General features: G+C 38.4%; 1 protein-coding gene and 1 non-coding gene across 4 annotated transcripts; one reads left to right on the top strand and one right to left on the bottom strand.

Annotated features, from left to right (window-relative positions):
* Positions 1-1885: 1885 nt before the first annotated feature.
* On the bottom strand, positions 1886-9396 carry LOC115454092. Of its 2 annotated transcripts, XM_037445667.1 has the most exons (4): positions 9318-9396; positions 5870-6095; positions 4417-4494; positions 1993-2902 (listed from the first exon to the last, which is right to left on the bottom strand). In XM_037445667.1, exons 2-4 carry the CDS (start codon positions 6093-6095, stop codon positions 2151-2153), a joined length of 1056 nt encoding a protein of 351 aa, XP_037301564.1. In that variant the 5' UTR covers positions 9318-9396; the 3' UTR covers positions 1993-2150. The 2 variants fall into 2 exon arrangements, with proteins under 2 accessions (XP_037301565.1, XP_037301564.1); XM_037445668.1 differs by lacking the exon at positions 4417-4494 and having other exon boundaries at positions 1886-2902.
* A 1237-nt stretch (positions 9397-10633) lies between these two features.
* On the top strand, positions 10634-18780 carry LOC115451561. 2 transcript variants are annotated; one of them, XR_005113534.1, is made up of 4 exons: positions 10634-10946; positions 17213-17240; positions 17524-17723; positions 18350-18780. It is a non-coding gene; the product is annotated as an uncharacterized LOC115451561 (transcript). The 2 variants fall into 2 exon arrangements; XR_005113533.1 differs by lacking the exon at positions 17213-17240 and having other exon boundaries at positions 10641-10946.
* The last annotated feature ends 3620 nt before the right edge of the window (positions 18781-22400 follow it).

The following is a 22400-nucleotide window of genomic DNA, read 5'->3' as shown; positions in this document are numbered from 1 at the left end:
CGCGGGCAGGCTGGCAGAAGAGAAAATGACACGCGGCGACTATTCTATTATTTTCTCTGGTTGGACGTTGTCAAAAAATGTCTAAAATTGTATTCTGTTATTATTTTGCTAATATAATGTTTACTGTAAAAATAGCGTTTAACAAAATATTAATAAAAAGTAGTTTTTATTTTACGCGCTCTAATGCTACTATAACTTTAAGAAAATTCGTCGTAATGGCAATACTTCCACTCAGAAATACACACGCACACGCCATACTCGCGCTAAACTACAAAATTAAAACAATTCGGATTTTTTGAAAATATTCTTTGTCAATAGACAATGGTAGCTAAGGTAAAGACGAATATATTGTGGTTTAATCTCATAACACAATTTCAAAATGACCTTGACCTTCACATTATAATATGACCCCGTCACGACACATCGTAAACTTAGTACAAAAATAAAGACATCCAAAATAGACCATATTAAATGTAATCTAAATATTTGATTTTAATTCTTAATCTTAACTTTTATTATATTTAATATTATACAAAAATGAATATGTCCATTGGCTACACTATAGCTGAACACATGCAGTAATTAAAAACCATATACTAATAATATATATGGTCAACATCAAATCCGGACGGCTCAACGCCGGGTCGTATCCCCCGAGGCAATTCTCGTGCGCTTGGTCCTCCCACCAAATGCACGCCCATGCGCAGGAGACATTTGTCGAGGCTCTAGGCACACAGCTCGTGTGTATATTTCCTGGTTGCTAAGTTCACAGTGAGGTCTATAAGGGTTCGTAAACATTTCCCCTCCCTTTCCCTTCCAACTGTCACATAGACAACAATAAATAAAGTTGGTCTATGGTTATGCCTCAATAGACGGCAACACTGTCGTTGCCACTTATCCTGTTCCGTTCCTGCCACGACCGATATCGCGCACACAATAAAGCCGTTCCTGATATATGAGAGTTTCATTAAGTCTCCAACCAGTAAAACACCAACCATCCTAATAACTCCTACTTCCTCTTCTCTTCCTTCCCTCTATCCCCTCCCATCGTCCTCCGAGGCCCTACGACCGAATAGCTGCATGCTGCCAGCGAACCTTCTGCTGGCGTCTGCAGTGATAGCGGTAGGGCCCACCAACTCATCATGGGACTGCCGTGGTTGCTAAGCCGGGGGAGCGCTTGTACACCGTTAGCAGGGAATCCCAGGCGATAACCACGGCAGTTCCCCAAATAAAAAAAACTCGGGTCGTAAGGCACGGTGATTCAACATAACCGCCTGAAGGCTGGGCGGTAGTAATATAGTACAAGTCTTATGATTTCTTATGTTTACGCGAATGTTAGACATAGAAATTAAATTAAACTACTTTTCGGATTCTATCGCGGTTTTTTATATTTTAGTTTTCTCCCGACGTTTCGAAGACTTTGCAGCCAGATAGCAGAACCTCGCGACTCTCATGACAACACACAAACAATTATTAGTTTTATCACTGTCAGATTAAATATAAAACCCATTGTTAATTCATTTAAGTTTCGACGTACGGGAATGATCGATCAAGCAAATCAAGTCAGACTTAGGACTTTGGTTACTTTATATTTGGCAACTTTTTTAGAATCTCTTGGGCACATTCCCTCCCGCCAGGGGGGGACTTTGCGCGTATCTCAATTGAGAAACCCTGCCAGGTGATCACTAAATGGCACTTCAGGCTTAAGAATAACGGGTTACCAATAGGGCACCGGACTCATTTTTGTTCTTTATTATTATCAAATATTTACGTTATATAAATTATAACACAGAAAGAATTATTTAAATCCGGTAAAAAAATCAACAAGTTATAAGTCTTTTAATTTCGGTAGAAGGGGTAAGTAACAAGAAACAGAAAAGAGGCGCAATACCCACGTGTGACGTCATCGGGCATTACGACGCGTGCGAAAGAAAGAGATGAAGCGATATCCCCACTTCGCGCCCACTTCGGCACATAGTAATATTTGAAATATGAATTACTGGCTCATTTTTTAACCAATTTTAATGCAGTTTTCGCAGGAGGGTTTCTTTTTCGTATTATTAACCATTTCATATAGAATAATGTACAAAATCGAACACAGGCCGGTCCCCTATTGATGAGGGTCCTTCACCTGCCTGCAAGCACTCCCATTACCCCTGTGTGTAGCTTTTCGTGGTCGTACGCCGCCTTATTTCCTGCAGTTTCTGGCGTACGCATTCGTTCAAATATTGAATATCGACGTCACCCCACTTCCTCTGACTTCCGACATTACCCACATACTTAAACATAGCGTAGACCGCTTCCATATCTAATTGACTCTTCTTTCTTGTCAAAGTACAGATAGACAGAGCTTCCTCGGTGAAAACGAGAGAGAGTAGTGTACGAACGAGGTTCCTGCTTGTTGCTGCTGCCGCTGTATACCTTCGGAGCTGGTCGCCATTCACGTACACTTTACTGTTATCGCAGAGTTCCACGAGCCCCGGGCCTGGACGCGGATGCCTCAGCGTCCATCTCGTGCCTTCTTGATCTGGATGATCATTGGACATTATATTCGATTCGTTCATTTTCACCGTTTTGTTGTATTCATCAATTTTTGTTTGCTTTAGGGCAATATTTGGACCTTCTTTCTTTGCAGTGGTACACGCACTGCCAGGTTTTGTGTACTCATTGGCTAAGTCCAGCAGTTGCGTTGGTACTTGAAGGTTACACACGAAATCTCCGATGGGAATGAAGAAGTTCACCATAGGTCCAACGACGTGTGGTGATGGATTCAATATCGTTGCATATTGAGGTTCATCGATTGGTTGTACGGTGGTGTGTGCATTGTTAATGGTAGGAAGTTTTGACTGCTTTGAAGCGGAGTTTGACGAAAGTGTGCATCTTCGCTTCTCTCCCTTCACACCTGCGGACAAAATACAGTAAAGGCTTATGTAAGCCATACACGCTACGGTCTACCGGAGAGGTCATCTGTGCAGGTATGCCTGCGCAGGTATCAATTGAAAGAATTGATTTCCGATCCTGCGCCGGTCGCCTGCACAGGCTCAAAAATTTGCACAGGTCTACTCCCACACACATTTCGGTCTACCTGCGCAGGCATACCTGCACCGATGGACCCTAGCATGTATGGCAGCCATTAGGGGCTGTTCAAGTATTACGTAACGCAATTTTTGAAGATTTTTGACACCCCCACCCCCATGTAACGCGCCGTAACGTTTTCCTGTACGCCCCCGCACCCCGTCAAAAAGTTATGTAATTCTAAAATTACATTTTTTTTCGCAAAGTACTGGAAAATCGCTATAACTTTGTTATTTTTTTTAAATTAAAAATCCGTTGTTACATAACGCATTGTACGAACCCCCCCTCCCACGCCGGTAACGCATCGTAACGTTTTACAAGACCCCCCTCCCCTCCAAATTGCGTTACGTAATACTTGAACGACCCCTTATTCAAAAACAAATCAACTGATGTTCTGGGTATTTTTTATTACTTTAAATGACGAGACGAGCTTGCCGTTCGCCTGATGATAAGCGATACCTATAAACAGTAGAAACACCAACACCTTGAATTACAAAGTGTTTGGTATTCCACTGCGCTCGCCATCTTGAGACATGAGCTGTTGAGTCGTATTATGTCCAGTAGTTACACTGGCTTCTATGCTTGTAAAACCAAAACACAACAGTGACTACACACTGCTGCTTGCCGGCAGACATTGCGGTGGTACCTGCCCAGGCGGACTCTCACATGAGACCTACCACCAGTAAGGAATTTGTATATGTTCTAACCTTTTTGGTGTTTCTTAAAAAGAAAAAAGTATTTTGTCAGTTCTAAGTGGTTCTCAATGAAATGGTTTTTCCTTGCGCAATTAATACGATATTTGACTTATATTTATTTGTATCTTTTATAAAATATGTACGTCGTATAAATTCTAAAACAGAAGAAATCACTGAAATAAAACATCTACAAGTTATAAGCCATTAGGTAGTCGGAGTGAATGTTAAACAACAGAAAAGGAAGGAAATACTTGCGTGTGGCGTCTGCACGCATTGCGACGCGCGAAAGAAAGAGATGGAGCGATATCACGCCCACTCCTGCACGTTGCAATATTTAAAATAGAAATTACTGCCTCATTTCTTATCGAATTTTAATACTGTTTTCACAGAAGGATTTCTTTTTTGTTGTACTTGCTATTACATATTAAAAAATGCACAAAATCAAACATAGTCAAATACCCTATTATGCCGGCTTGTCGGAATCGGATACACACAGGTTGATCCCGGAACGCGACCCACGTGAGCCACTATGGCGGGTTTTAACACCTCGCGTACGGTCGATATCACGGATATAAAATATATCCTACCACCAGCAACATAAACACGCCAATGCATATTCCGGCGTGCCTTGAAATGAATGTCATACCTTCGTTTTTGGCTGCTGGCTTTTCCTTTGCCTCTAAATTTTTTTTCATTGTGTCTATTTTCGCGTCGCCGTAGTGATCTGAAATATACGATTTATTAGTCTCAATTCAAGTCCCCGTATAAGTGTTAGGTCGCATTAAGAGATGCCATACCCTCAGTAAGCGGTGATAGCCTAGTTGGGTGTGGAACAAACTGCCAATACGAATGTCCGCAGGTTCAAATCCCAAGGACACACACCTCTGACTTTTCTAAAATCATGTGTGTAATATTTGTGAATTTATCGTTCGCTTTAACGGTGAAGGAAAACATCGTGAGGAAACCTGCACATCTTAGAAGTTCTCGATAGGAATTTCGAAGGTGTGTGAAGTCTACCAATCACTACAGCGTGGTGAACTAAGGCCTAATCCCTCTCAGTAGTAGAGGAGGCTCGTGCAGCAGTGGGACAGTATATAACACAGGGCTGATATTATTATTATATTATTATATCCTGAGCATAGCTCTCAAGTGCGATATAAACCGCTCTCAATACAGTCAACATCTTGAGAGCGTCGCTATTTTATGAACAGATATTAATGACATCTCAAATGATATAAATTATTTTAGATTTTGCTCGCGGCTTCGCCCTCGTAAAGGAGTTTTCCGGGACAAAAGTCCCGCTATATAAATTTCCCAGGAGAGAAAATTGGTTTTGATATCCTGAGTAACAGCATGTAACATATTTAATAACTGAAACAAAACTGCGTCCTCAGCTCACGCTGACGGCATAATTGTGTCGGGCAATCATCCTTCGTCAGTCGACATTCTTTTCGACCTCACTCCTTTACCATCAGGTGCATTCACTACAGTGTTCGTTATGGAGGGTAGAGGTAAGTAGCACCGTCTGATATGGAGGGGAACTCGAAAAAGTGTCCAGCATTTGCTGAAAATAGAGTTTCAAGTACCTACCACAATAGCGCTGACGTACGAAAAACTACGATACGAATGTGGTTGCTGTAATAGTGAGTGAAGTAAGCCAAATGAACAAATTAAATCTTTTCATGAGTCAAGTAGTCAATAAAATGCCAGTATACAGAATCTCAACTGCTTGCGTAGTTGTAAGTAGTTTTGTCAATATAACCAAGAAACTGCAGTGAAAACACGTCCTTAAAATTTTATCCTATGCGATCGCAGCGCCACCCTTATTTTCCCTGTTTTGATGGACACTTTTTGATACACTGAGACTGTGCTCCTTACCTCTACCCTCCATAGTGCTCATATAAGTCTATATCTCAACAGATGACGTATAATATTACTACCTCCTAATATTCCTATGTACCTCTTTAGTCTCTGCACCAGGTAATGGTTGACTGGTAGAGAATGCCTTCGGCTTTAAGTCCGCCTTTATACTTTTTGTATATTAAGTGTAATAAAATAAAAAAATAAATATTTTTCTTGTTAGCGGAACATAAACTTACTGGTCGTATGTAGCAGTTCGCACAAATATTGGTTCCAATCGGCCCTCGGTTGCTCGTTGTTTTTAACGCGATTTTCTGTTGCTATTTTATCTTCTGTGGGATAAAATATTACTATTGTGTTATCTGTGGGCCGGTCTGCTTCCACCCACGACTCGGGCACGAATGCGAAGTTATCTCCATCTTTCTTATCCAAAAACTTAACGACTATGTATTTTGGTGGCGCCATCTGTAAGCAAAAAGCGCCAAATCTTGACATTTTCTTTCCTAGTGATTTCTTAGGTTTACACGAATGTTAGACATTTAAATTAAACTATTTTACGAATTTTATCGCGGTTTTAATATTATACTTTTCTCCCGACGTTTCGAAGACTTTGCAGCCTTCATGGTCACGGGGGGGACTGAGGTGTTGTTCATCCGCAAAGTCAAAGTTACAATATCTACCTACATTTTATAAATATACAACTTTTAAAATTTTTTAGCTGTTCGTGGTCCGATTTTCTTTCCTCCCTAACATTGGTGGAGAATAAAGTCAACAAAATAACTTCCATTGGTTGTTATGGTTGCTCAATCTCTCGATCTCAATCGCTTTTTTGATCTATCTCAAAAATGGACCAATCAGAACAAAGTATTTTTTGACATTACAAATGAGTTATTATGATTGGTTCATTCTCGGAATCGGATTGAAGATTAAGTTTGTTTATTGAAAACGGCCGTAAATTGATAAGCGACCATTGATTGATGTGTAACATCAGCCGTGTATTTCTTTTATTGCTTTGAATAAGGAGACGGGTTTACCGTGCGCCTAATGGTAAGCAATACGACCATAAACAGTAGAAACACCAACACCTTGAATAACAAAGTATTGTTTGGTATTCCACTGCGCTCGCCATCCTGAGACATACATACAACATAACATCACGCATTTATCCCCGAAGGTACGCAGAGGCGCAACTAGGGCCACCCACTTTTCGCCAAGTATGTTCCGTCCCATGATGTGATAGGGGACGAGCCTATCGCCATATCGGGCACAAATTCCAGACTCCAGGCTGATACTGAGCAGGAAAACCCAAATATCACTTTGCCCGACCCGGGATTCGAACCCAGGACCTCAGAGCGCTATTGTACCGGACGTGCAATACAACTACGCCACCGAGGCAGCCAACCATCCTGAGACATGAGATGTTAATTATTATGTCCATTAGTTACACTGGCTACAGTGTCCTTCAAACTGGAACACAACAGTGACTACACACTGTTTGACAGAAATAGACATTGCGGTGGTACCTACCCAGGCGGACTGTCACATATGAGTGACCTACCACCAGTGAACTTATAAAATAAATCTCAAAATCAAATAGTAAAATCCTATTGTGTCGACTGCCGAGGGGTAATCATCTCTCGTTCGGCATTCTACCTTGACCCATATTTACTATCAGTTGCAAAGGTCACTGTGCCAGGCATATAACGCTCTTAATAAAATAATGACCTATTTCAAAATTGTTAATTTGTGGCAGTCGCCGGAAAACTAATTTCTGTTTGCGACCTTTTTGTTATTTCCTTTTTTTCGTGCTATAGGTTTCATTTTTTACCTATCTTTATTAAGCTCAATTTTATAGCAACTTCAAAAAAAATAGCCAACAAAAAATAGTTTTTCGACGACTGCCACAAATCAATAATATTTTATTAAGAGTGCGATAAAAAATATACTATAGAAATATGTTTTTTCATTATTACGCTATAATTGTTACACTACATTAATATAAATAAAGGTATGACAAAATTTCTTGAAAAGAAATCCTAAATGTGTCACCGAAAACAGGCGAAATAATGTTCGGAAGAAAAAACTTATACATCGCACAGTCAACGATGAGTGGTTCATGCTCAGAACAATGACGGTTCATGGCTATTCGCGCCATCCCATACAGTAGAAAGAGACAGCATGAGCGTTGAGCGCTCATAGATAAGCCTTGCAAACTTTTCCGAAATTATATCAACCTCTCAAAAGGTTAATTATTAAATCTATATATATAAAAATCAATTGCTGTTCGTTAGTCTCGCTAAAACTCGAGAACGGCTGAACCGATTTGGCTAATTTTGGTTTTGAATTATTTGTGGAAGTCCAGGGATGGATTAAACGGTGACGAACATAAATAATAAATAACGGAAAATACTAAAACGACAATATAAGTTTTCAATGCAAAATGTTCCTACCTGTCAAACAGTTCATGTCTTTTCTCTCTTTTTAGAAATAAAGAACTGTAACATATATATAGATGTATTCAGAAATAAGTCTGTTTCATAGTTGTACTATGAGGTCCGATTTCTTTGGTTTATTTTGTTCAAATACAAAACATTTCAGAAATAAACAAAGTGTAAAAGTGTCTATAGGTTCTCAAAAATAGAAAATAAATAAATAAATTTCAAGACTATTATTAAAATCTATCATCAATTTGTCAGTGCGCGAAAACTTTATTTAATGTTATTGTCGCAAAATGCCACGGAGAAGATGACTTAGATCGTCGAAGTTAATCAAATGTGCGACAAGCTACACGCGTAAACCGTACTCTCGACTAGCGAGAGACAGATAATGATAACATACGTATTGTATGGCAAAATTGTGTTTCACAATAAATAATAATAATAAATGTATGTAGGTGATACGACGTTCACCGGGTCATCTAGTTGTCATATAAAATTTCACATAAATACCGAGAGAATTCAAATGTTCTGAGACGCCAACACTTGGTATGCATATGAAATACAAATGCATATTTAATGAAACCTTTGTGAACATTTCGTCAAAATGAACGATATTTTGACCGAAAATCACAGATTTACTTTGTTATTTTTTTTATCATTTTGTTATTTAGTGCTAGTATGTCGTGTGCGTGTGTATTTCTGACTGAAAGTGTGATGTCGCTGCGACGAATATTCTTAGAATAATAAAAGTGGGATTAGTGCTTAAAATTAAAATTACTTTTATTGATATTTACTTTGTTCAAAACTTACAATTTGTAGTTATTTAGAAAAATAAATGTCGAGGGAAAATTCTAATATAAAAACCGTGATAAAACTGTAAAAGAGTTTCATTTAAATTTATAACATTCGCGTAAACATAATAAATCATTATTTCAAAGAAGATAAGTATGTGGTTTTATTTCGTAACGCAATATCAATATGACCCTATGTAATGAATGAAAAATAACCTTAAAAGAAATAATTAGGTATTGTTTCGCTTTCAGTTATTGTAAAATCATTCGAGTACCTAGGTATGTTTTGTATGCATTGCGTATTTGAGAGCTGTCAGTGTTAAAAATTACGGACTCTTACAAGTATGTTACGAATCATCAAACCTTTACAAATTATATATTGTAATAAGTCGCTGCACCATACACATGTCACCATAAAACCTTTAAATGTATTATAACACTAATAAACACATAATTACTGCGCAAAAAAACCGGCGGACATGAGTAATCCACAGAGTAATCTCTGCTTGGAAACACGGAGCGCGCGCGCCGTCCCAGTGTTGCGAACTACAATAAATAGAAGCCGCTAGGGTAAATATATATATATATATATATATATATATATATATATACGTTATCTTTGTTTTATATCGGCCAGACATTTTGACATTTACATAGCACGTGTCTTTTGCTTTTTAAACTTTACTTTGGCAGAATTCTTGTATAAACGATAAAACCAAACAAAATAAAATGGATTGGATTGTAATATATAAAAGGCCACAAAATTAGTCGACATGGCAAAGGGGTGGGGAGAGTGGAACCCATTTGCACTGTTTTTTCTTGTATGAAAAACAAAATTTGTTTTTGCCATGTTCGACAGAAAAGGTATACATCAATGACGTTTTACAAATAGACGCGTCATACACTAACAAAATGGCATATAAAAACTGCGCACTATTTGCTATATTCAAGTACCTGTACATATAATTACAAATTGGCTCGAAAAAGGAATAAAAAGATGCAGAACACATTCGTTAGAAAAGGATATATATATATACATCGACAGTTACGTAACAACGTTAGTGCCGCACGCTCATTGGCTGTTAAGTCGGGCAATTACCTTACTTTCGTCTTGCCAGTATTGAGCTCGGACAACGTATCTATGTAATAAAAACGCCTTAGGTACTTATACATGATTTTTTCCTCAAAGACGCGCACTACTACTTTCCTTAACAGCTTACAGTGTGCGTGAGATGTCTGAGTTCTTATGCAACTATAACGAATAGAGTTGAGGCTGAGGCCTGTATCAGTACACATGGGAATATACAGAAAAGTTATCACTTTTAACAACAAAATCGCTTAACTGGCAACGCTGGCAATGCCATGTGCGGGATGCCCCGGTTATAACTTCTATGACACATTGTACACGTCAAGTGCTATGCATAAAGAACAGAACATAAGCGACCACTTATGTGGGTCGGGTATATACATCTGGAAAGGCATTCAGAAACAATTTAGAATGTGAACCCAGAATATTCTGGGTCTTATACAATTTAATTTCAGCTGTACGCGACGTACAAGTGTATAATATAGAATTTCGCAGATTTAAGTAAATTAATGATGTTGGTGAGCATGCGGGATCTAGATCCGAATTGATTGCGTTTTAGTCAGTTTACTTACATAATATAATTTTATATATTTAAAGGTGTGAATTACGTCCGTTTTTACATTCTATATCCCGTTTCTGACTTAAAACGCCATTCCAGAAGTACAAGTCCGACCTATAACGGAATTCCAATTTCCAATTCCTTATCATTGTGATTGTCCATAAAGGAAAGATATCACATAATAAATATTCCTGATATATTGTTTATAAAAAATAGACATGCTAAGGCAAAGGCATCATTAATTACATACGAATAATTTTTTTTGGAACTTGTGTGTTATTAGTCCAAAGTCATAACATAACCTAAATAAAATATGTCAAAAACACAATGAAAAAATAGACATTACTTAAATTTCTCCTTAAGATAAATATATAAAAAGAAGTATAAATGAACATATCAAATCACTTCCAGTAGAAACTACATAAAAGCTATTTTTATCAGGTTAGTAATGCCAAAATGAATATTAAGAATTATTTTTAATTATGCGATTTTTGGAGAGATGTTTCATGTTATTGTACATACAGTTTTTTTGCGAATGGGTATTCATCTATGTCTGCGAAATTCATTATCTAAAACATAGGTCTCCAATGTTAAAATTACGTATTTTATAACTGAATAATTGATGACAAAAAGTAAGCCCGGTGTTTCTTTTTGTATAGACGGTTTTCCCTCTATACAAAAAGAAACTGGCGAACTGACTTAGTAGTGTTTTTTTGTTTTGTATCTGCATTATTAAATCACTGATAAATAAAAGGTGGCAGCTATAAAATAAAAGAAGTAGAGTCCTTTTTTGTTGTTTTTCTATGAGTAGTCAATGCTTAGGTATCTATTGCTAGGTTGGCTGGTTACCTAGTCTAGGGCTCATATTGTTAGCATAGTTATCCTTATAGAGGAACAGAGATAAACAAGGAACATGCGTCGAAAGAAATCTGTTGCGATAAACATATACAACAATAAATATAAATAATATGATATATTCAAATATTAATGAATTAAAATAAATAAATGTAGACAAAAATTATACTAATATGTAAAATGCATACTATATATTGATGCTTGAAAAGCAACAATCAGTAAATTTTTGAGTAGAGTTGTTTGAAGTTTGGATATTAATATGAAAATTCATAACAATTAAAATTTTTATTGTTATAACTATATCTTTATAAAGAAAGGCTGGTAGGTTAGGTAGGCTAGGGCTCATGACCTCACCGATGAGGATCATGAAGGATTAGCCTTATATTCCCCCTATTTGTCAGCCGAGCTGGTTACTTTGGTTTGTACCTTGTTTTCATTATAAATTTTATCCTTAATGTAAAATGTCCATAGTTATATAAGTAATTTTAATTGTTATTTAAAAATAAAAGCAATTATTCCTATACATTATTTTTGACGTATTCGTAAGTGCAACTCTGCTCGCCTACGTAATAAATAAAGTGTTTTAATTTCATTAAATGTAGCTTCCTATAAGAGAAATAAAATTCAAAATCAACAATTCCTAAGACTAGCGTGTTCAAATGAACTAATTATATATTAGTATATACTTAAATATGAATGCTTGTTCATTATTTTTTTTATTTATTTATTTATTATTAAATATAATCTTACAGGAGTTACACCCAATGCGATTATATTTACATTATCATATAGCCAAGTCAGATACAGATAGTTATGCATAGTTATTTCATATGGTCGATACATTATTGGTTAGAGTTTCTATAGTTACCCTTATGAATTCCGCCAGTGTGCAAATAAAAATATCTATGTTCCGCCCAAATAATACCATCAGTCTCTTTATATAATGGTCTAGATATTCCAAAATAATGCCATCATTGTCTTGAACAACAAATTTGTAATATATAACTATCAAGCAGCTTGCCAATACCGCTTGATTAATTGGAAAAAGAATCAAGTAAATAGATATACCAGCACCAGCATGCAAGATGCTTCTATAATCAATAAAACTATTATATAAACAAGCGGCGATAGCCTAGTTGGTTGTGGACTGACGAGATGAATGTCCACAGGTTCAAATCCCAAGGGCCCACACCTCTGACTTTTCTAAAATCATGTGTGTATTCTTTGTGAATTATCGCTTGCTTTAACGGTGAAGGTAAACATTGTGAGGAAACCTGCATACCTGAGAAATTCTCTGTAGGAGTTTTGAGAGTGTGTGAAGTCTACCAATCTGCACTAGGCCAGCATGGTAGACTAAGGCCTATTCCCTCTCAGTAGTAGAGGAGGCACATGCCCAGCAGTGGGACAGTATATAATACAGGGCTGATATTATTATATGAATATACTAGTAACAATTTCTTACATTTATGAGGATTAGATTTTAGACATTGAACTAAATCACAGTCTGCTTCATGACCAAGAAGGCAGTCTTTGAAATGTCAGGGAAAATTATAGTATCAAAAACTGTGATTAAATCCGAAATTGTTTTATTTCAATAGGAGTGTCATTTTGTTGCAATGGGCTTATCATGCGGATATGATGTGTTTATATTTATATGTAGATTAACAACTAAATGATAACTCTGTTTCATGGAAGCTAATTTCTATACCTAATGTTGACATTACATTAATTACCATTATTATTTTATTTTTATTTTAATCTAATAGCTTTCGAAAATAGCCTGAAAGGACGTTTGCATTTTTATTCTATATATATTCCCATTTCATATTCCCCAGCATATGATTTTTTTTCATTGTTTTGAATGACGAAATGAGTCTGCCGTTCGCCTGATGGTAAGCGATACGACCGATAAACAGTAGAAACACCAACACCTTGAATTACAAAGTATTGTTTGGTATTTCACTGCGTTCGCCATCCTGAGACATGAGATGTTAAGTCACATTATGTCCAGTAGTTACACTGACTACTATGTCGTTCAAACCAGAACACAATTGTGACTACAAACAGCTGCGGCGGAAATAGACGTTGCGGTGGTACCTACCCAGGCGGACTCTCACATATGAGAAATCTACATATTATGCACAAGTCGCTTCTTCAAACTGGACATTGGCAGAATTGTTGAATGATACAGCCAATCAAAACAAATTGGAACATGACATTAGCTATTATTATTGTATAAAGGCATCTTGGTCATGTCCTGTGGTATTGTTATTGTTTCCTATGACATCATTGAGTATAACAAATGTATTGCGTTACTTTACAAAAAATACAGAAAACTGATTTAATAAATTAATCTATACTCACTATAATATAAAGCTGAAGAATTTACAACATCGTATCCATCGAAAGTGTGTCGAGCAGGGTAGTGTACCTTATACTCAGAATATCAAAACGATATTCGTTGAAGGTCATACAGGTATACGCGCCGACCTCGACACACCCAGATGAAGAAGTAGAGGAGATGTATGAGGACATAAGTCGGGCCATACATACTTCCAAAACCTACTTCAATGTTGTTATGGGGACTTCAACGCAAAGTTAGGCATGAGAAGCGATGCAGAGTTGAAAGTGGGGAAATTTGGACATGGGCAACGGAACCTCAGGGGTCAGAGGCTGGCCGACTTTCTCGAAAAGAGGGACTCTTTGCGATGAACTCTTTTTCCAGAAGCCGCCGCACAGGAAATGGACCTGGCTGAGTCCTGACGGTTCTACGAGAAACGAGATAGATTCTCGCGTCCATGTCCAAAACCCAGAAAGCTTTCAACTTGAGCTGGCAAATCGCTTTGATTGCTTAAAAGAAAACCTTGCAGTGGACGAGCTAAACAGCGGTTTGGTAGAAGCTGTCCATACGGTGGGATCTAAGTATTTTAGACCTCGCCGTAGAGATAGACCACAAAAACTCTCGATCCACACTCTTGACCTCATGGCCGAACGTCGATCACTGGCGCTGCAGTCTTCCGATGACGCCGAAGCATATCGGCGGCTCAATAGACGGATCTGGAAGTCCTTGCGACACGATGTCCGTGCTCACAATACTGTGAGCATTAAAGAGACAATTGAGCGGAACGGAGGCTCCAAAGTGTTTGCAAGAGACTTGTCTATTGGGCAAAGCCAGTTGTCTAGGCTGAAGACGGACGGCGGCCGCATGGTATCGACGAGGGCAGAGGTATTAAGGGAGATCGAGAGGTTCTACGGACAGCTTTACACCTCGGTTGCCAAACCGACTGCTAGCTCGGCTGAAGACCCGAGAGCCGAGTTGATCCGACACTTTAGCGATGATATCCCGGACATCAGCCTGTGTGAGATTGAGATGGCCCTGAAGCAACTTAAGAACAACAAGGCGCCGGGTGAGGACGGAATCACATCAGAGCTTCTGAAAGCGGGCGGAACGCCAATACTGAAAGTCCTTCAGACGCTCTTCAATTCCGTTCTCCTCGAGGGTTCAACGCCAGAGGCATGGAGCAGGAGCGTGGTGGTACTGTTCTTCAAAAAAGGTGATAACACTTTGCTGAAGAATTCCAGGCCCATCTCGCTCCTGAGCCATATCTATAAGTTGTTTTCGAGGGTCATCACAAATCGTCTCGAACACAGGTTTGATGACTTCCAGCCACCCGAACAAGCCGGTTTCCAAAAGGCTTTAGTACTATAGACCACATTCATACGCTTCGGCAAGTCATACAAAAACCGTGGAGTATAACTTGCCGCTTTGCTTAGCGTTTGTGGACTATGAGAAAGCCTTTGATTCGATCGAGACCTGGGCTGTGCTACAGTCTCTCCAGCGGTGCCACATTGACTATCGGTACATCGAAGTGTTGAGATGTATATACAATAACGCCACCATGTCGGTCCGAGTACAAGATCAGAGCACGAAGGCTATTCCACTACAGAGAGGCGTGAGACAGGGAGATGTTATATCTCCGAAACTGTTCACTGCCGCGCTGGAAAACGCCTTCAAACTCTTTCAGTGGAAAGGATTCGGCATCAACATCAACGGCGAGTATATCACTCACCTTCGATTTGCCGACGATATTGTAGTCTTGGCAGAATCGCTGGAAGACCTTAGCACTATGCTCGAAGACCTTAATCGAGTCTCCCAACAGGTGGGTCTTAAAATGAACATGGACAAAACGAAGATCATGTCGAATGTCCATGTTGTGCCCACACCATCGAAGTTGGGGCTCGACTCTCGAAGTTGTAGACGAATATGTCTATTTAGGACAAGTGGTCCGGCTAGGCAGGTCCAACTTCGAGAGAGAGGTCAATCGTCGAATCCAACTCGGTTGGGCAGCGTTCGGGAAACTTCGCAACGTCTTCTCGTCCAAAATACCTCAGTGCCTTAAATCGAAAGTCTTCGATAGTTGTGTGTTACCAGTGATAACATACGGCACCGAGACGTGGCCTCTCACTGTGGGCCTCATTAGGAGGCTCAAGGTCACTCAACGAGCTATGGAGAGGGCTATGCTCGGTATTTCCCTACGAGATCGAATCAGAAATGAGGAGATCCGTAGGAGAACAAAGGTTACCGACATAGCCCATAGGATTAGCAAGTTGAAGTGGCAGTGGGCCGGACACATAGCTCGAAGAACCGATGACCGTTGGGGTCGAAAGGTTCTAGAGTGGAGGCCACGTACAGGCAAACGAAAGGTCGGACGCCCGCCTACAAGGTGGACGGACGACCTGGCTAGGGTCGCAGGAAGTCGCTGGATGCAGGCCGCTTCCAACAGGTCGACGTGGAGATCCTTGGGGGAGGCCTATGTTCAGCAGTGAACTTCCTGTGGCTGATATGATGATGATGACGATGATGATGAAGAGTTTGTTTGATTGTTTGAATGCGCTAATCTCAGGAATTACCGGTTTGAACAGAAAAGTTCTTTTTGTATTGGATAGCCCTTTGTTCGTGGAGTGCTATAGGCTATATATCATCACGCTAAACCCAATAGGAGCGGAGCAGTAATGGCTAACCTCAGGAATTACGGTTCGTACTAAAAAAATCTTTTTGTGTTGGATAGCCCTTTGTTTCTGGAGTGTTATAGGCAATATATCATCACGCTATGACCAATAGGAGCGGAGCAGTAATGAAAGATTTTGCTAAAACGGAGAAAATTTATTAGTTTTGAGAGCTTCCGTTGCGTGCGCTGCGTCAACGGTTAAAGTTATGCAACAATGATGTATTTATTTATTTATTTTATTTATTTATTTAATAAGGTACACCAACAGCATACATATCCTTAAATCTAAAATAAAAAAAGTATTGCGTGTTGACAATTGGCTGATATGCATGCCACTTACAGGTATACACAACGTTCACAAAGTAAATATATGTATGAAGGGGTTGTTCCTCTTAAAAAGTTCTACAAAAATATATTACAAAACAAAGTCTCCCGCTGCATCTGTCTGCCTGAACGTGATAAACTCAAAAACTACCCAACGTATTAGGGTAAAATTTGGTATGGAGACAGTTTGAGACCCTGGGAAAAACATAGGCTCCCGGGAAAATATAAAAGCGTGACTTTTATAACGGAAAACTTTAGCCCGAAAACTTTATGACGCGGGCGGAGCCGTGGGCAAAAGCTAGTTAATCTATAAATTTAATTCTTTAAACCTGAAGAGTTTGTTTGTTTGAACGCGCAAATCTCAGGAACTACTGGTTTGAATTGAAAAATTATTTTAGTGTTGGATAGCACATTTATCGAGGAAGGCTTATAGGCTATATAACATCACGCTAGGACCAAGAGGAGTGGAATATCAATGATTAATGTTGCAAAAAACGGGAAAATATTATTCCTTTTCAGAGCTTCGATTGTATGCGCAATGCGATGGGTAAGCGGTTAAAGTTACACATCAATCAGGTATGACGGAATTGTTCACATTAGAATATTCTAAAACAAAGACCCCTGCCAAATCTGTCTGCCTGTCTGACTGCAATTAACTCAAAAACTACCCAACGGATTTCAATCAAATTAGGTATGGACATAGAGGTCCTGGGTAGGATATAGGCTACTTTCTATCCCGGGAAAATATAAAACGGGACTATCATCAAGGAAATAATGTATAACATTTTACAGAATCAAACAATTTACATTTAATTTTCTTTTTATTAAAGCATGCCAGCGTTAAAGATAAATGTACACTTCGGAGGCGGTGCTGAGCTTCTTTTCGATAAGATAAAGAAGCGTGAAGTAGATATTACCTGCCGTGGACAAATATTTACCCGAATGTGAGAAGAAGGGTTGGACTATAAGGGAACTTCTTGTGTGGATCAAAGAAAATTTATTGCGAGAGAGACCGGAGTTGTTTTTACAGGTAAACACCGCCCTTATAATCGGATCGCTCGTTCATAAAGGCTCCTTATTTGGGTATCAGAGGGTCTACTTCCAAAAACGAAATCCATAGTTTCGGATGACGTTTTGAATTGCCTCGGAGGGGGGCAGGCGCCAAGGTTCAGTAGGCGCCCTCTGACCTTTGATGGCGAAAGTTTCTAGGCGCCCGCGGCGTTCTTAGTGTCTGTAGGGTGGAACGGGCGGGATTGCCGTGGTGGTCAGCTTCTAGTGAAGGCGCCAATGGCACTAGAGGGTGTCAGAGGTATCTTATGACTTAAATAGGCCCCTCTGACCTTATTGTAGGGGCCGTTCAAGTATTACGTAACGCAATTTTTAAGATTTTTGACCCCCATCCCCTATGTAACGTGTCGAAACGTTTTTCAGTACGTCCCCACCCCCTCTCCAAAAGTTACGTAGCAAATTTTTTTTCTAATCACAATAATTTTACGAAAAATACCGGAAAGTCGCTAAAATACCTTTATTATTGTTTTAAAATAAAAATCCAATGTGACATAACGCGTTGTACGTACTCCCGTTTTACATGACGCCGTTTCCCGCCAAATTGCGTTACGTAATACTTGAACGGTCCCTAAGGTGTATTTGTTGCAGGGGGAGTCAGTTCGTCCTGGTATACTGGTGCTGATCAACGACACAGATTGGGAGCTTCATGGAGAGCTGGAGTACGAGCTGCAGCCGTCAGATACCATCACGTTCATATCGACTTTACATGGCGGATGAATGAAGATTCGTTACAGTTTAATTGCCGCCGATGTATACCGCACTCTTAATAAAATAATGAGCCATAACAAAATTCCCAATTTGTGGGAATCGTCAAACGACCAATATCTGTTTGCGACCTTTTAGTATTTTCCCTTTTTTTTCATGCTATAAGTTTCATTTTTTACCTATCTTTAATAAGCTCAATTTTATAGCAACTTCAAAAAAAGGTAGCAAACAAAAATTTGTTTTCCGACGACTGCCACAAATTAACGATTTTGAAATAGGTCATTATTTTATTAAGATGTTAAGTATAAGTGTGATATTTATAAGTTAATAAAGAGAAAAGATTTGTTTTGTTTTGTTTTATTGCTTTGAATGACGAGACGAGCTTGTTCGCTTGATGGTAAGCGATACCGATAAATAGTAGAAACACCAACATCTTGAATTACAAAGTGTTTGGTATTCAACTGGGCTCGCCATCCTAAGACAGTGCTGGATTTATATTTTTTATGTGTAGGCCACTTTATTTTCGCCGCCCCATGTAGGTAGGTTTATGATGTAAGTAGGTTTCTAAAATACTTAGTAATTTTCTCATTTGTTTGTATTATGGAAAGCACTAAAGTTTAATAAACGAATGATTAATTAAATCGAGTGAGCGTCCTCTGAAATCTGCCGCCCATAGGCGCGGCCTATACGGCCTATTTACAAATCCAGGACTGCTAAAACATGAGATATTACGTCTTATAATGTCCAGTAGTTACACTGGCTACAATGTTCATCAAGCAACAGTGACTACACACTGCTGCTTGGCGGCAGAAATAAATATTGCGGTGGTACCTATCCAGGCGGACTCTCACATATGAGAATCCTATCACTAGTAATTTATATTATTTGTATTAAGTTAAAATTATGTGATAATTGAAAATTAATACTTAATGGCTTACCCTTCATTAGTTAAAGGCTGGGATACGGAACGCGATGTCGAAATAGTGAAATGAAAACTTTTAGGCAAAAATCACTAAAAAATAATTTAACATTGTCTGTATACTGGTTACCTACCTATTTTGATGTCTGCCTAAACTACTGAAGAGATTTTTTCCAAATGATTCGACTTGGTACATTTGGTTATCGAAATGGGTGTAAAATGAGTGTCTCATATGGGGCGACGAGGGGGTCGGTGTTCCGCTATTTGATACGTAATTCGTACTGAACAGAATTTGAAAATATTTCCAAATTGGAATCATATTTTTTAAATAAAAAAGGAATGTTCCAGGTTGCCAAGCGCGCAGGTTCAAATCCCAAGGTCACACACCTGAATTTTTAACATTATTTGTGTATTGTTTATGAATTATCGCTTGCTTTAACGGTGAAGAAACATCGTGAGGAAACTTGCATACCTGAGTTCTTTATAAGAATTCTGAGAGTATGTGAAGTCTACCAATCCGCACTACAGCGTGTGTAGTTCCTTTCAGTAGTAGAGAAGGCCCGTGCAGCCGTGGGACAGTATATAATACTGGGCTGATATTATATTAGAACTTAACTGGATTTGGCATCGTAACGTAATTAGTAAAAGTTACGCTGCTTAACTGCTGTTTAATATCAAAAACTTTGAATACTTAATTTAGATCAAGGAATGATATCACCCGTAACTAGTGAGTGTACCCGCCAAAGCGTTTTATTTATGCACTGAGAACTAGTTATATGTTTAAAAAAAATATTGAGTACTTTTTATATTTTCAATTATAATTATTTTTAATATTTTTTTTTCTATTCTTTTATGTAAAATAATTAAATAAAATAAATAAATCACTGTTTTAGCGGACGTACATAATATTCTGAAAAATGTATTCAGCTGGCAAAGTCAGTATATTCACCTTAAACAATTCTCTAAGGGAATCGCGAGAGCGAAGGTTATAAATAAAACGAATCGCTCGTTTCTGTAAAATAAAATGGTCTGCAGATCAACTGCAGAACCCCACAGAACAATGAAAGCAAGAGGCGGTTCTAGCTCATATGCCGCCCGTGTGCAACTCCTTGGCGCCCCTAGAGACAATGTAATCTTTAATAATTTTGATAATATTAAATCAAAAGTTATTGTGTAAAGTAAAGAAGCTGCTCGCCAGCTTTAGCGCGGGCGCAGGTTGTTCGAGAGCGCCAGTTTCACGCGACGCATGTGTGTTTGAAGGTGTATGGCGTCCCCTAACACACTGCGCCCGTGAGCAGCGCACACCCTGCATAATAGGTAAAGCTGTCTCTGAATGAAAGAATTTATATAGATTATTACAACAATGATTAATAGCTCTATGTTGATCTTAAGCAAAAACATAACGCATCAATGCTAACATATACCACCCTCCGATATATAGCTAAACTTCTATGTATAGAAACACATATAAACGACCAAAAGTAAGCATTTCAATTGTTTGTAATCTGTGTTGGCTGGAAGTACTTCCCGCCAACCAGCATGCCAGTTATGTACGAAAATTAAACATAAAACGATGCATAAAATAACTCTTTCTCTTAGCCGAATTTCGGACACGGCGGGCAATCTCAACGGACATTAGGCACGTAGAAGATATTATAATACACAAGTGTCTTCAATACACAGAACTCTCTGTTCCTTCTCATAGTCCGGTGAGACGACATGACCGGAAAGAGATCAGCAGGACCAACGGCTTTACGTGCACGAGGCAGTCTGTTATCACACCGCCAACTTCCTGACTCTGAGCGACTGAGTATTTTCCAGAAAACCCAGTCACTATTATTTTGACCCGGAATTCGAACCCAGGAACTAGTTATAGAACGGATCATGACAGTATATGTCCTGCATTTTCAAGAGCATAGAAAAGGACATAGGGCGCATTTCAATGAAAAAAATACTTACTGTTCCCATAGAAATTATCAAAATTGCACTAGTCCGACCCTTTTGCTTCTCGCACTTCCATTAACAAAGCGCGCCGTCAATTGAAAAGTATTGTAAAAAAATGCTAAACATTAGCCGAAGTATTTAAATCCATTGATACAATAAACTAATTGTTTAATATTTAGAACTGTTGATAACACTTTTTTGATAGTCGCGGTTCATGGGTTATCTCGAAGGAGATAATATATAATTTAGCAGCCCTTCTGTCATAAACCGAGGGTCATGGAGGTCTCAGATGACGCTCTCACAACTCGCCGCCAACATATAGCTAATGTATACTTCCATTGTTGGTTAAAGCCCTTAAATAAATAAATAAAATACTTTATTCATCACGTAGGACCATACTTGCAGTTATGATAAGTGAAAGTACTTGAGAATATTTAATTATTACGTAAATAAAATCGCTTTGTATAACTAAAGACATTTTATATTGGACATAAAATAAATGAAAGACTATAAAGTAAACAAAGAAGCCAGCTCGGGTTGGCAGCAGTTGAGAGGAACGCATCGCGATCCTCACCGGTGAGGACATGAGCCTAACCTAGCTAAACTACCAATCTTTTACTAACTACCTAAGCGACGACTACCGTTATTTCGAATATGTACTCTATCTTATGAGAATAATAAAGTAAAAAATACTTTATTTATTGTTTGATCATTTGGGATGTAAGTATTTTTCCGTATATTGTGAGCAAGTATAACAATTGGTAATAACTTTTAGAGCATAAAATTGATCCTAATGTCCAATCTATAATATAAGTGTATACTTTTTAATGTCTGAGAATATACTACAAGAGTTATAACTTATAGGGACGGTAGAACAAATATAAACATTAGAAACTACCATAAAGTAATTTATAGGACCTGATTTCCCAATGAAACAAAGTTACATATCGAATAAATTAATATATTTTCCAGTTTTATCGTATTAAATATTGAAATACAACATTTGCGGTTATTTATACAATATAATCATAAATACAATTTAAGTTTATCTATTACGAAGCGGGTTTAATA

Source organism: Manduca sexta, unplaced genomic scaffold (assembly GCF_014839805.1).
Source record: "Manduca sexta isolate Smith_Timp_Sample1 unplaced genomic scaffold, JHU_Msex_v1.0 HiC_scaffold_1935, whole genome shotgun sequence".
In the NCBI taxonomy this organism is placed as follows: Eukaryota; Metazoa; Arthropoda; class Insecta; order Lepidoptera; family Sphingidae; genus Manduca; species Manduca sexta.
Note: the sequence above shows the minus strand (reverse complement) of the source record. Positions and strands in the feature narration are given on the sequence as shown.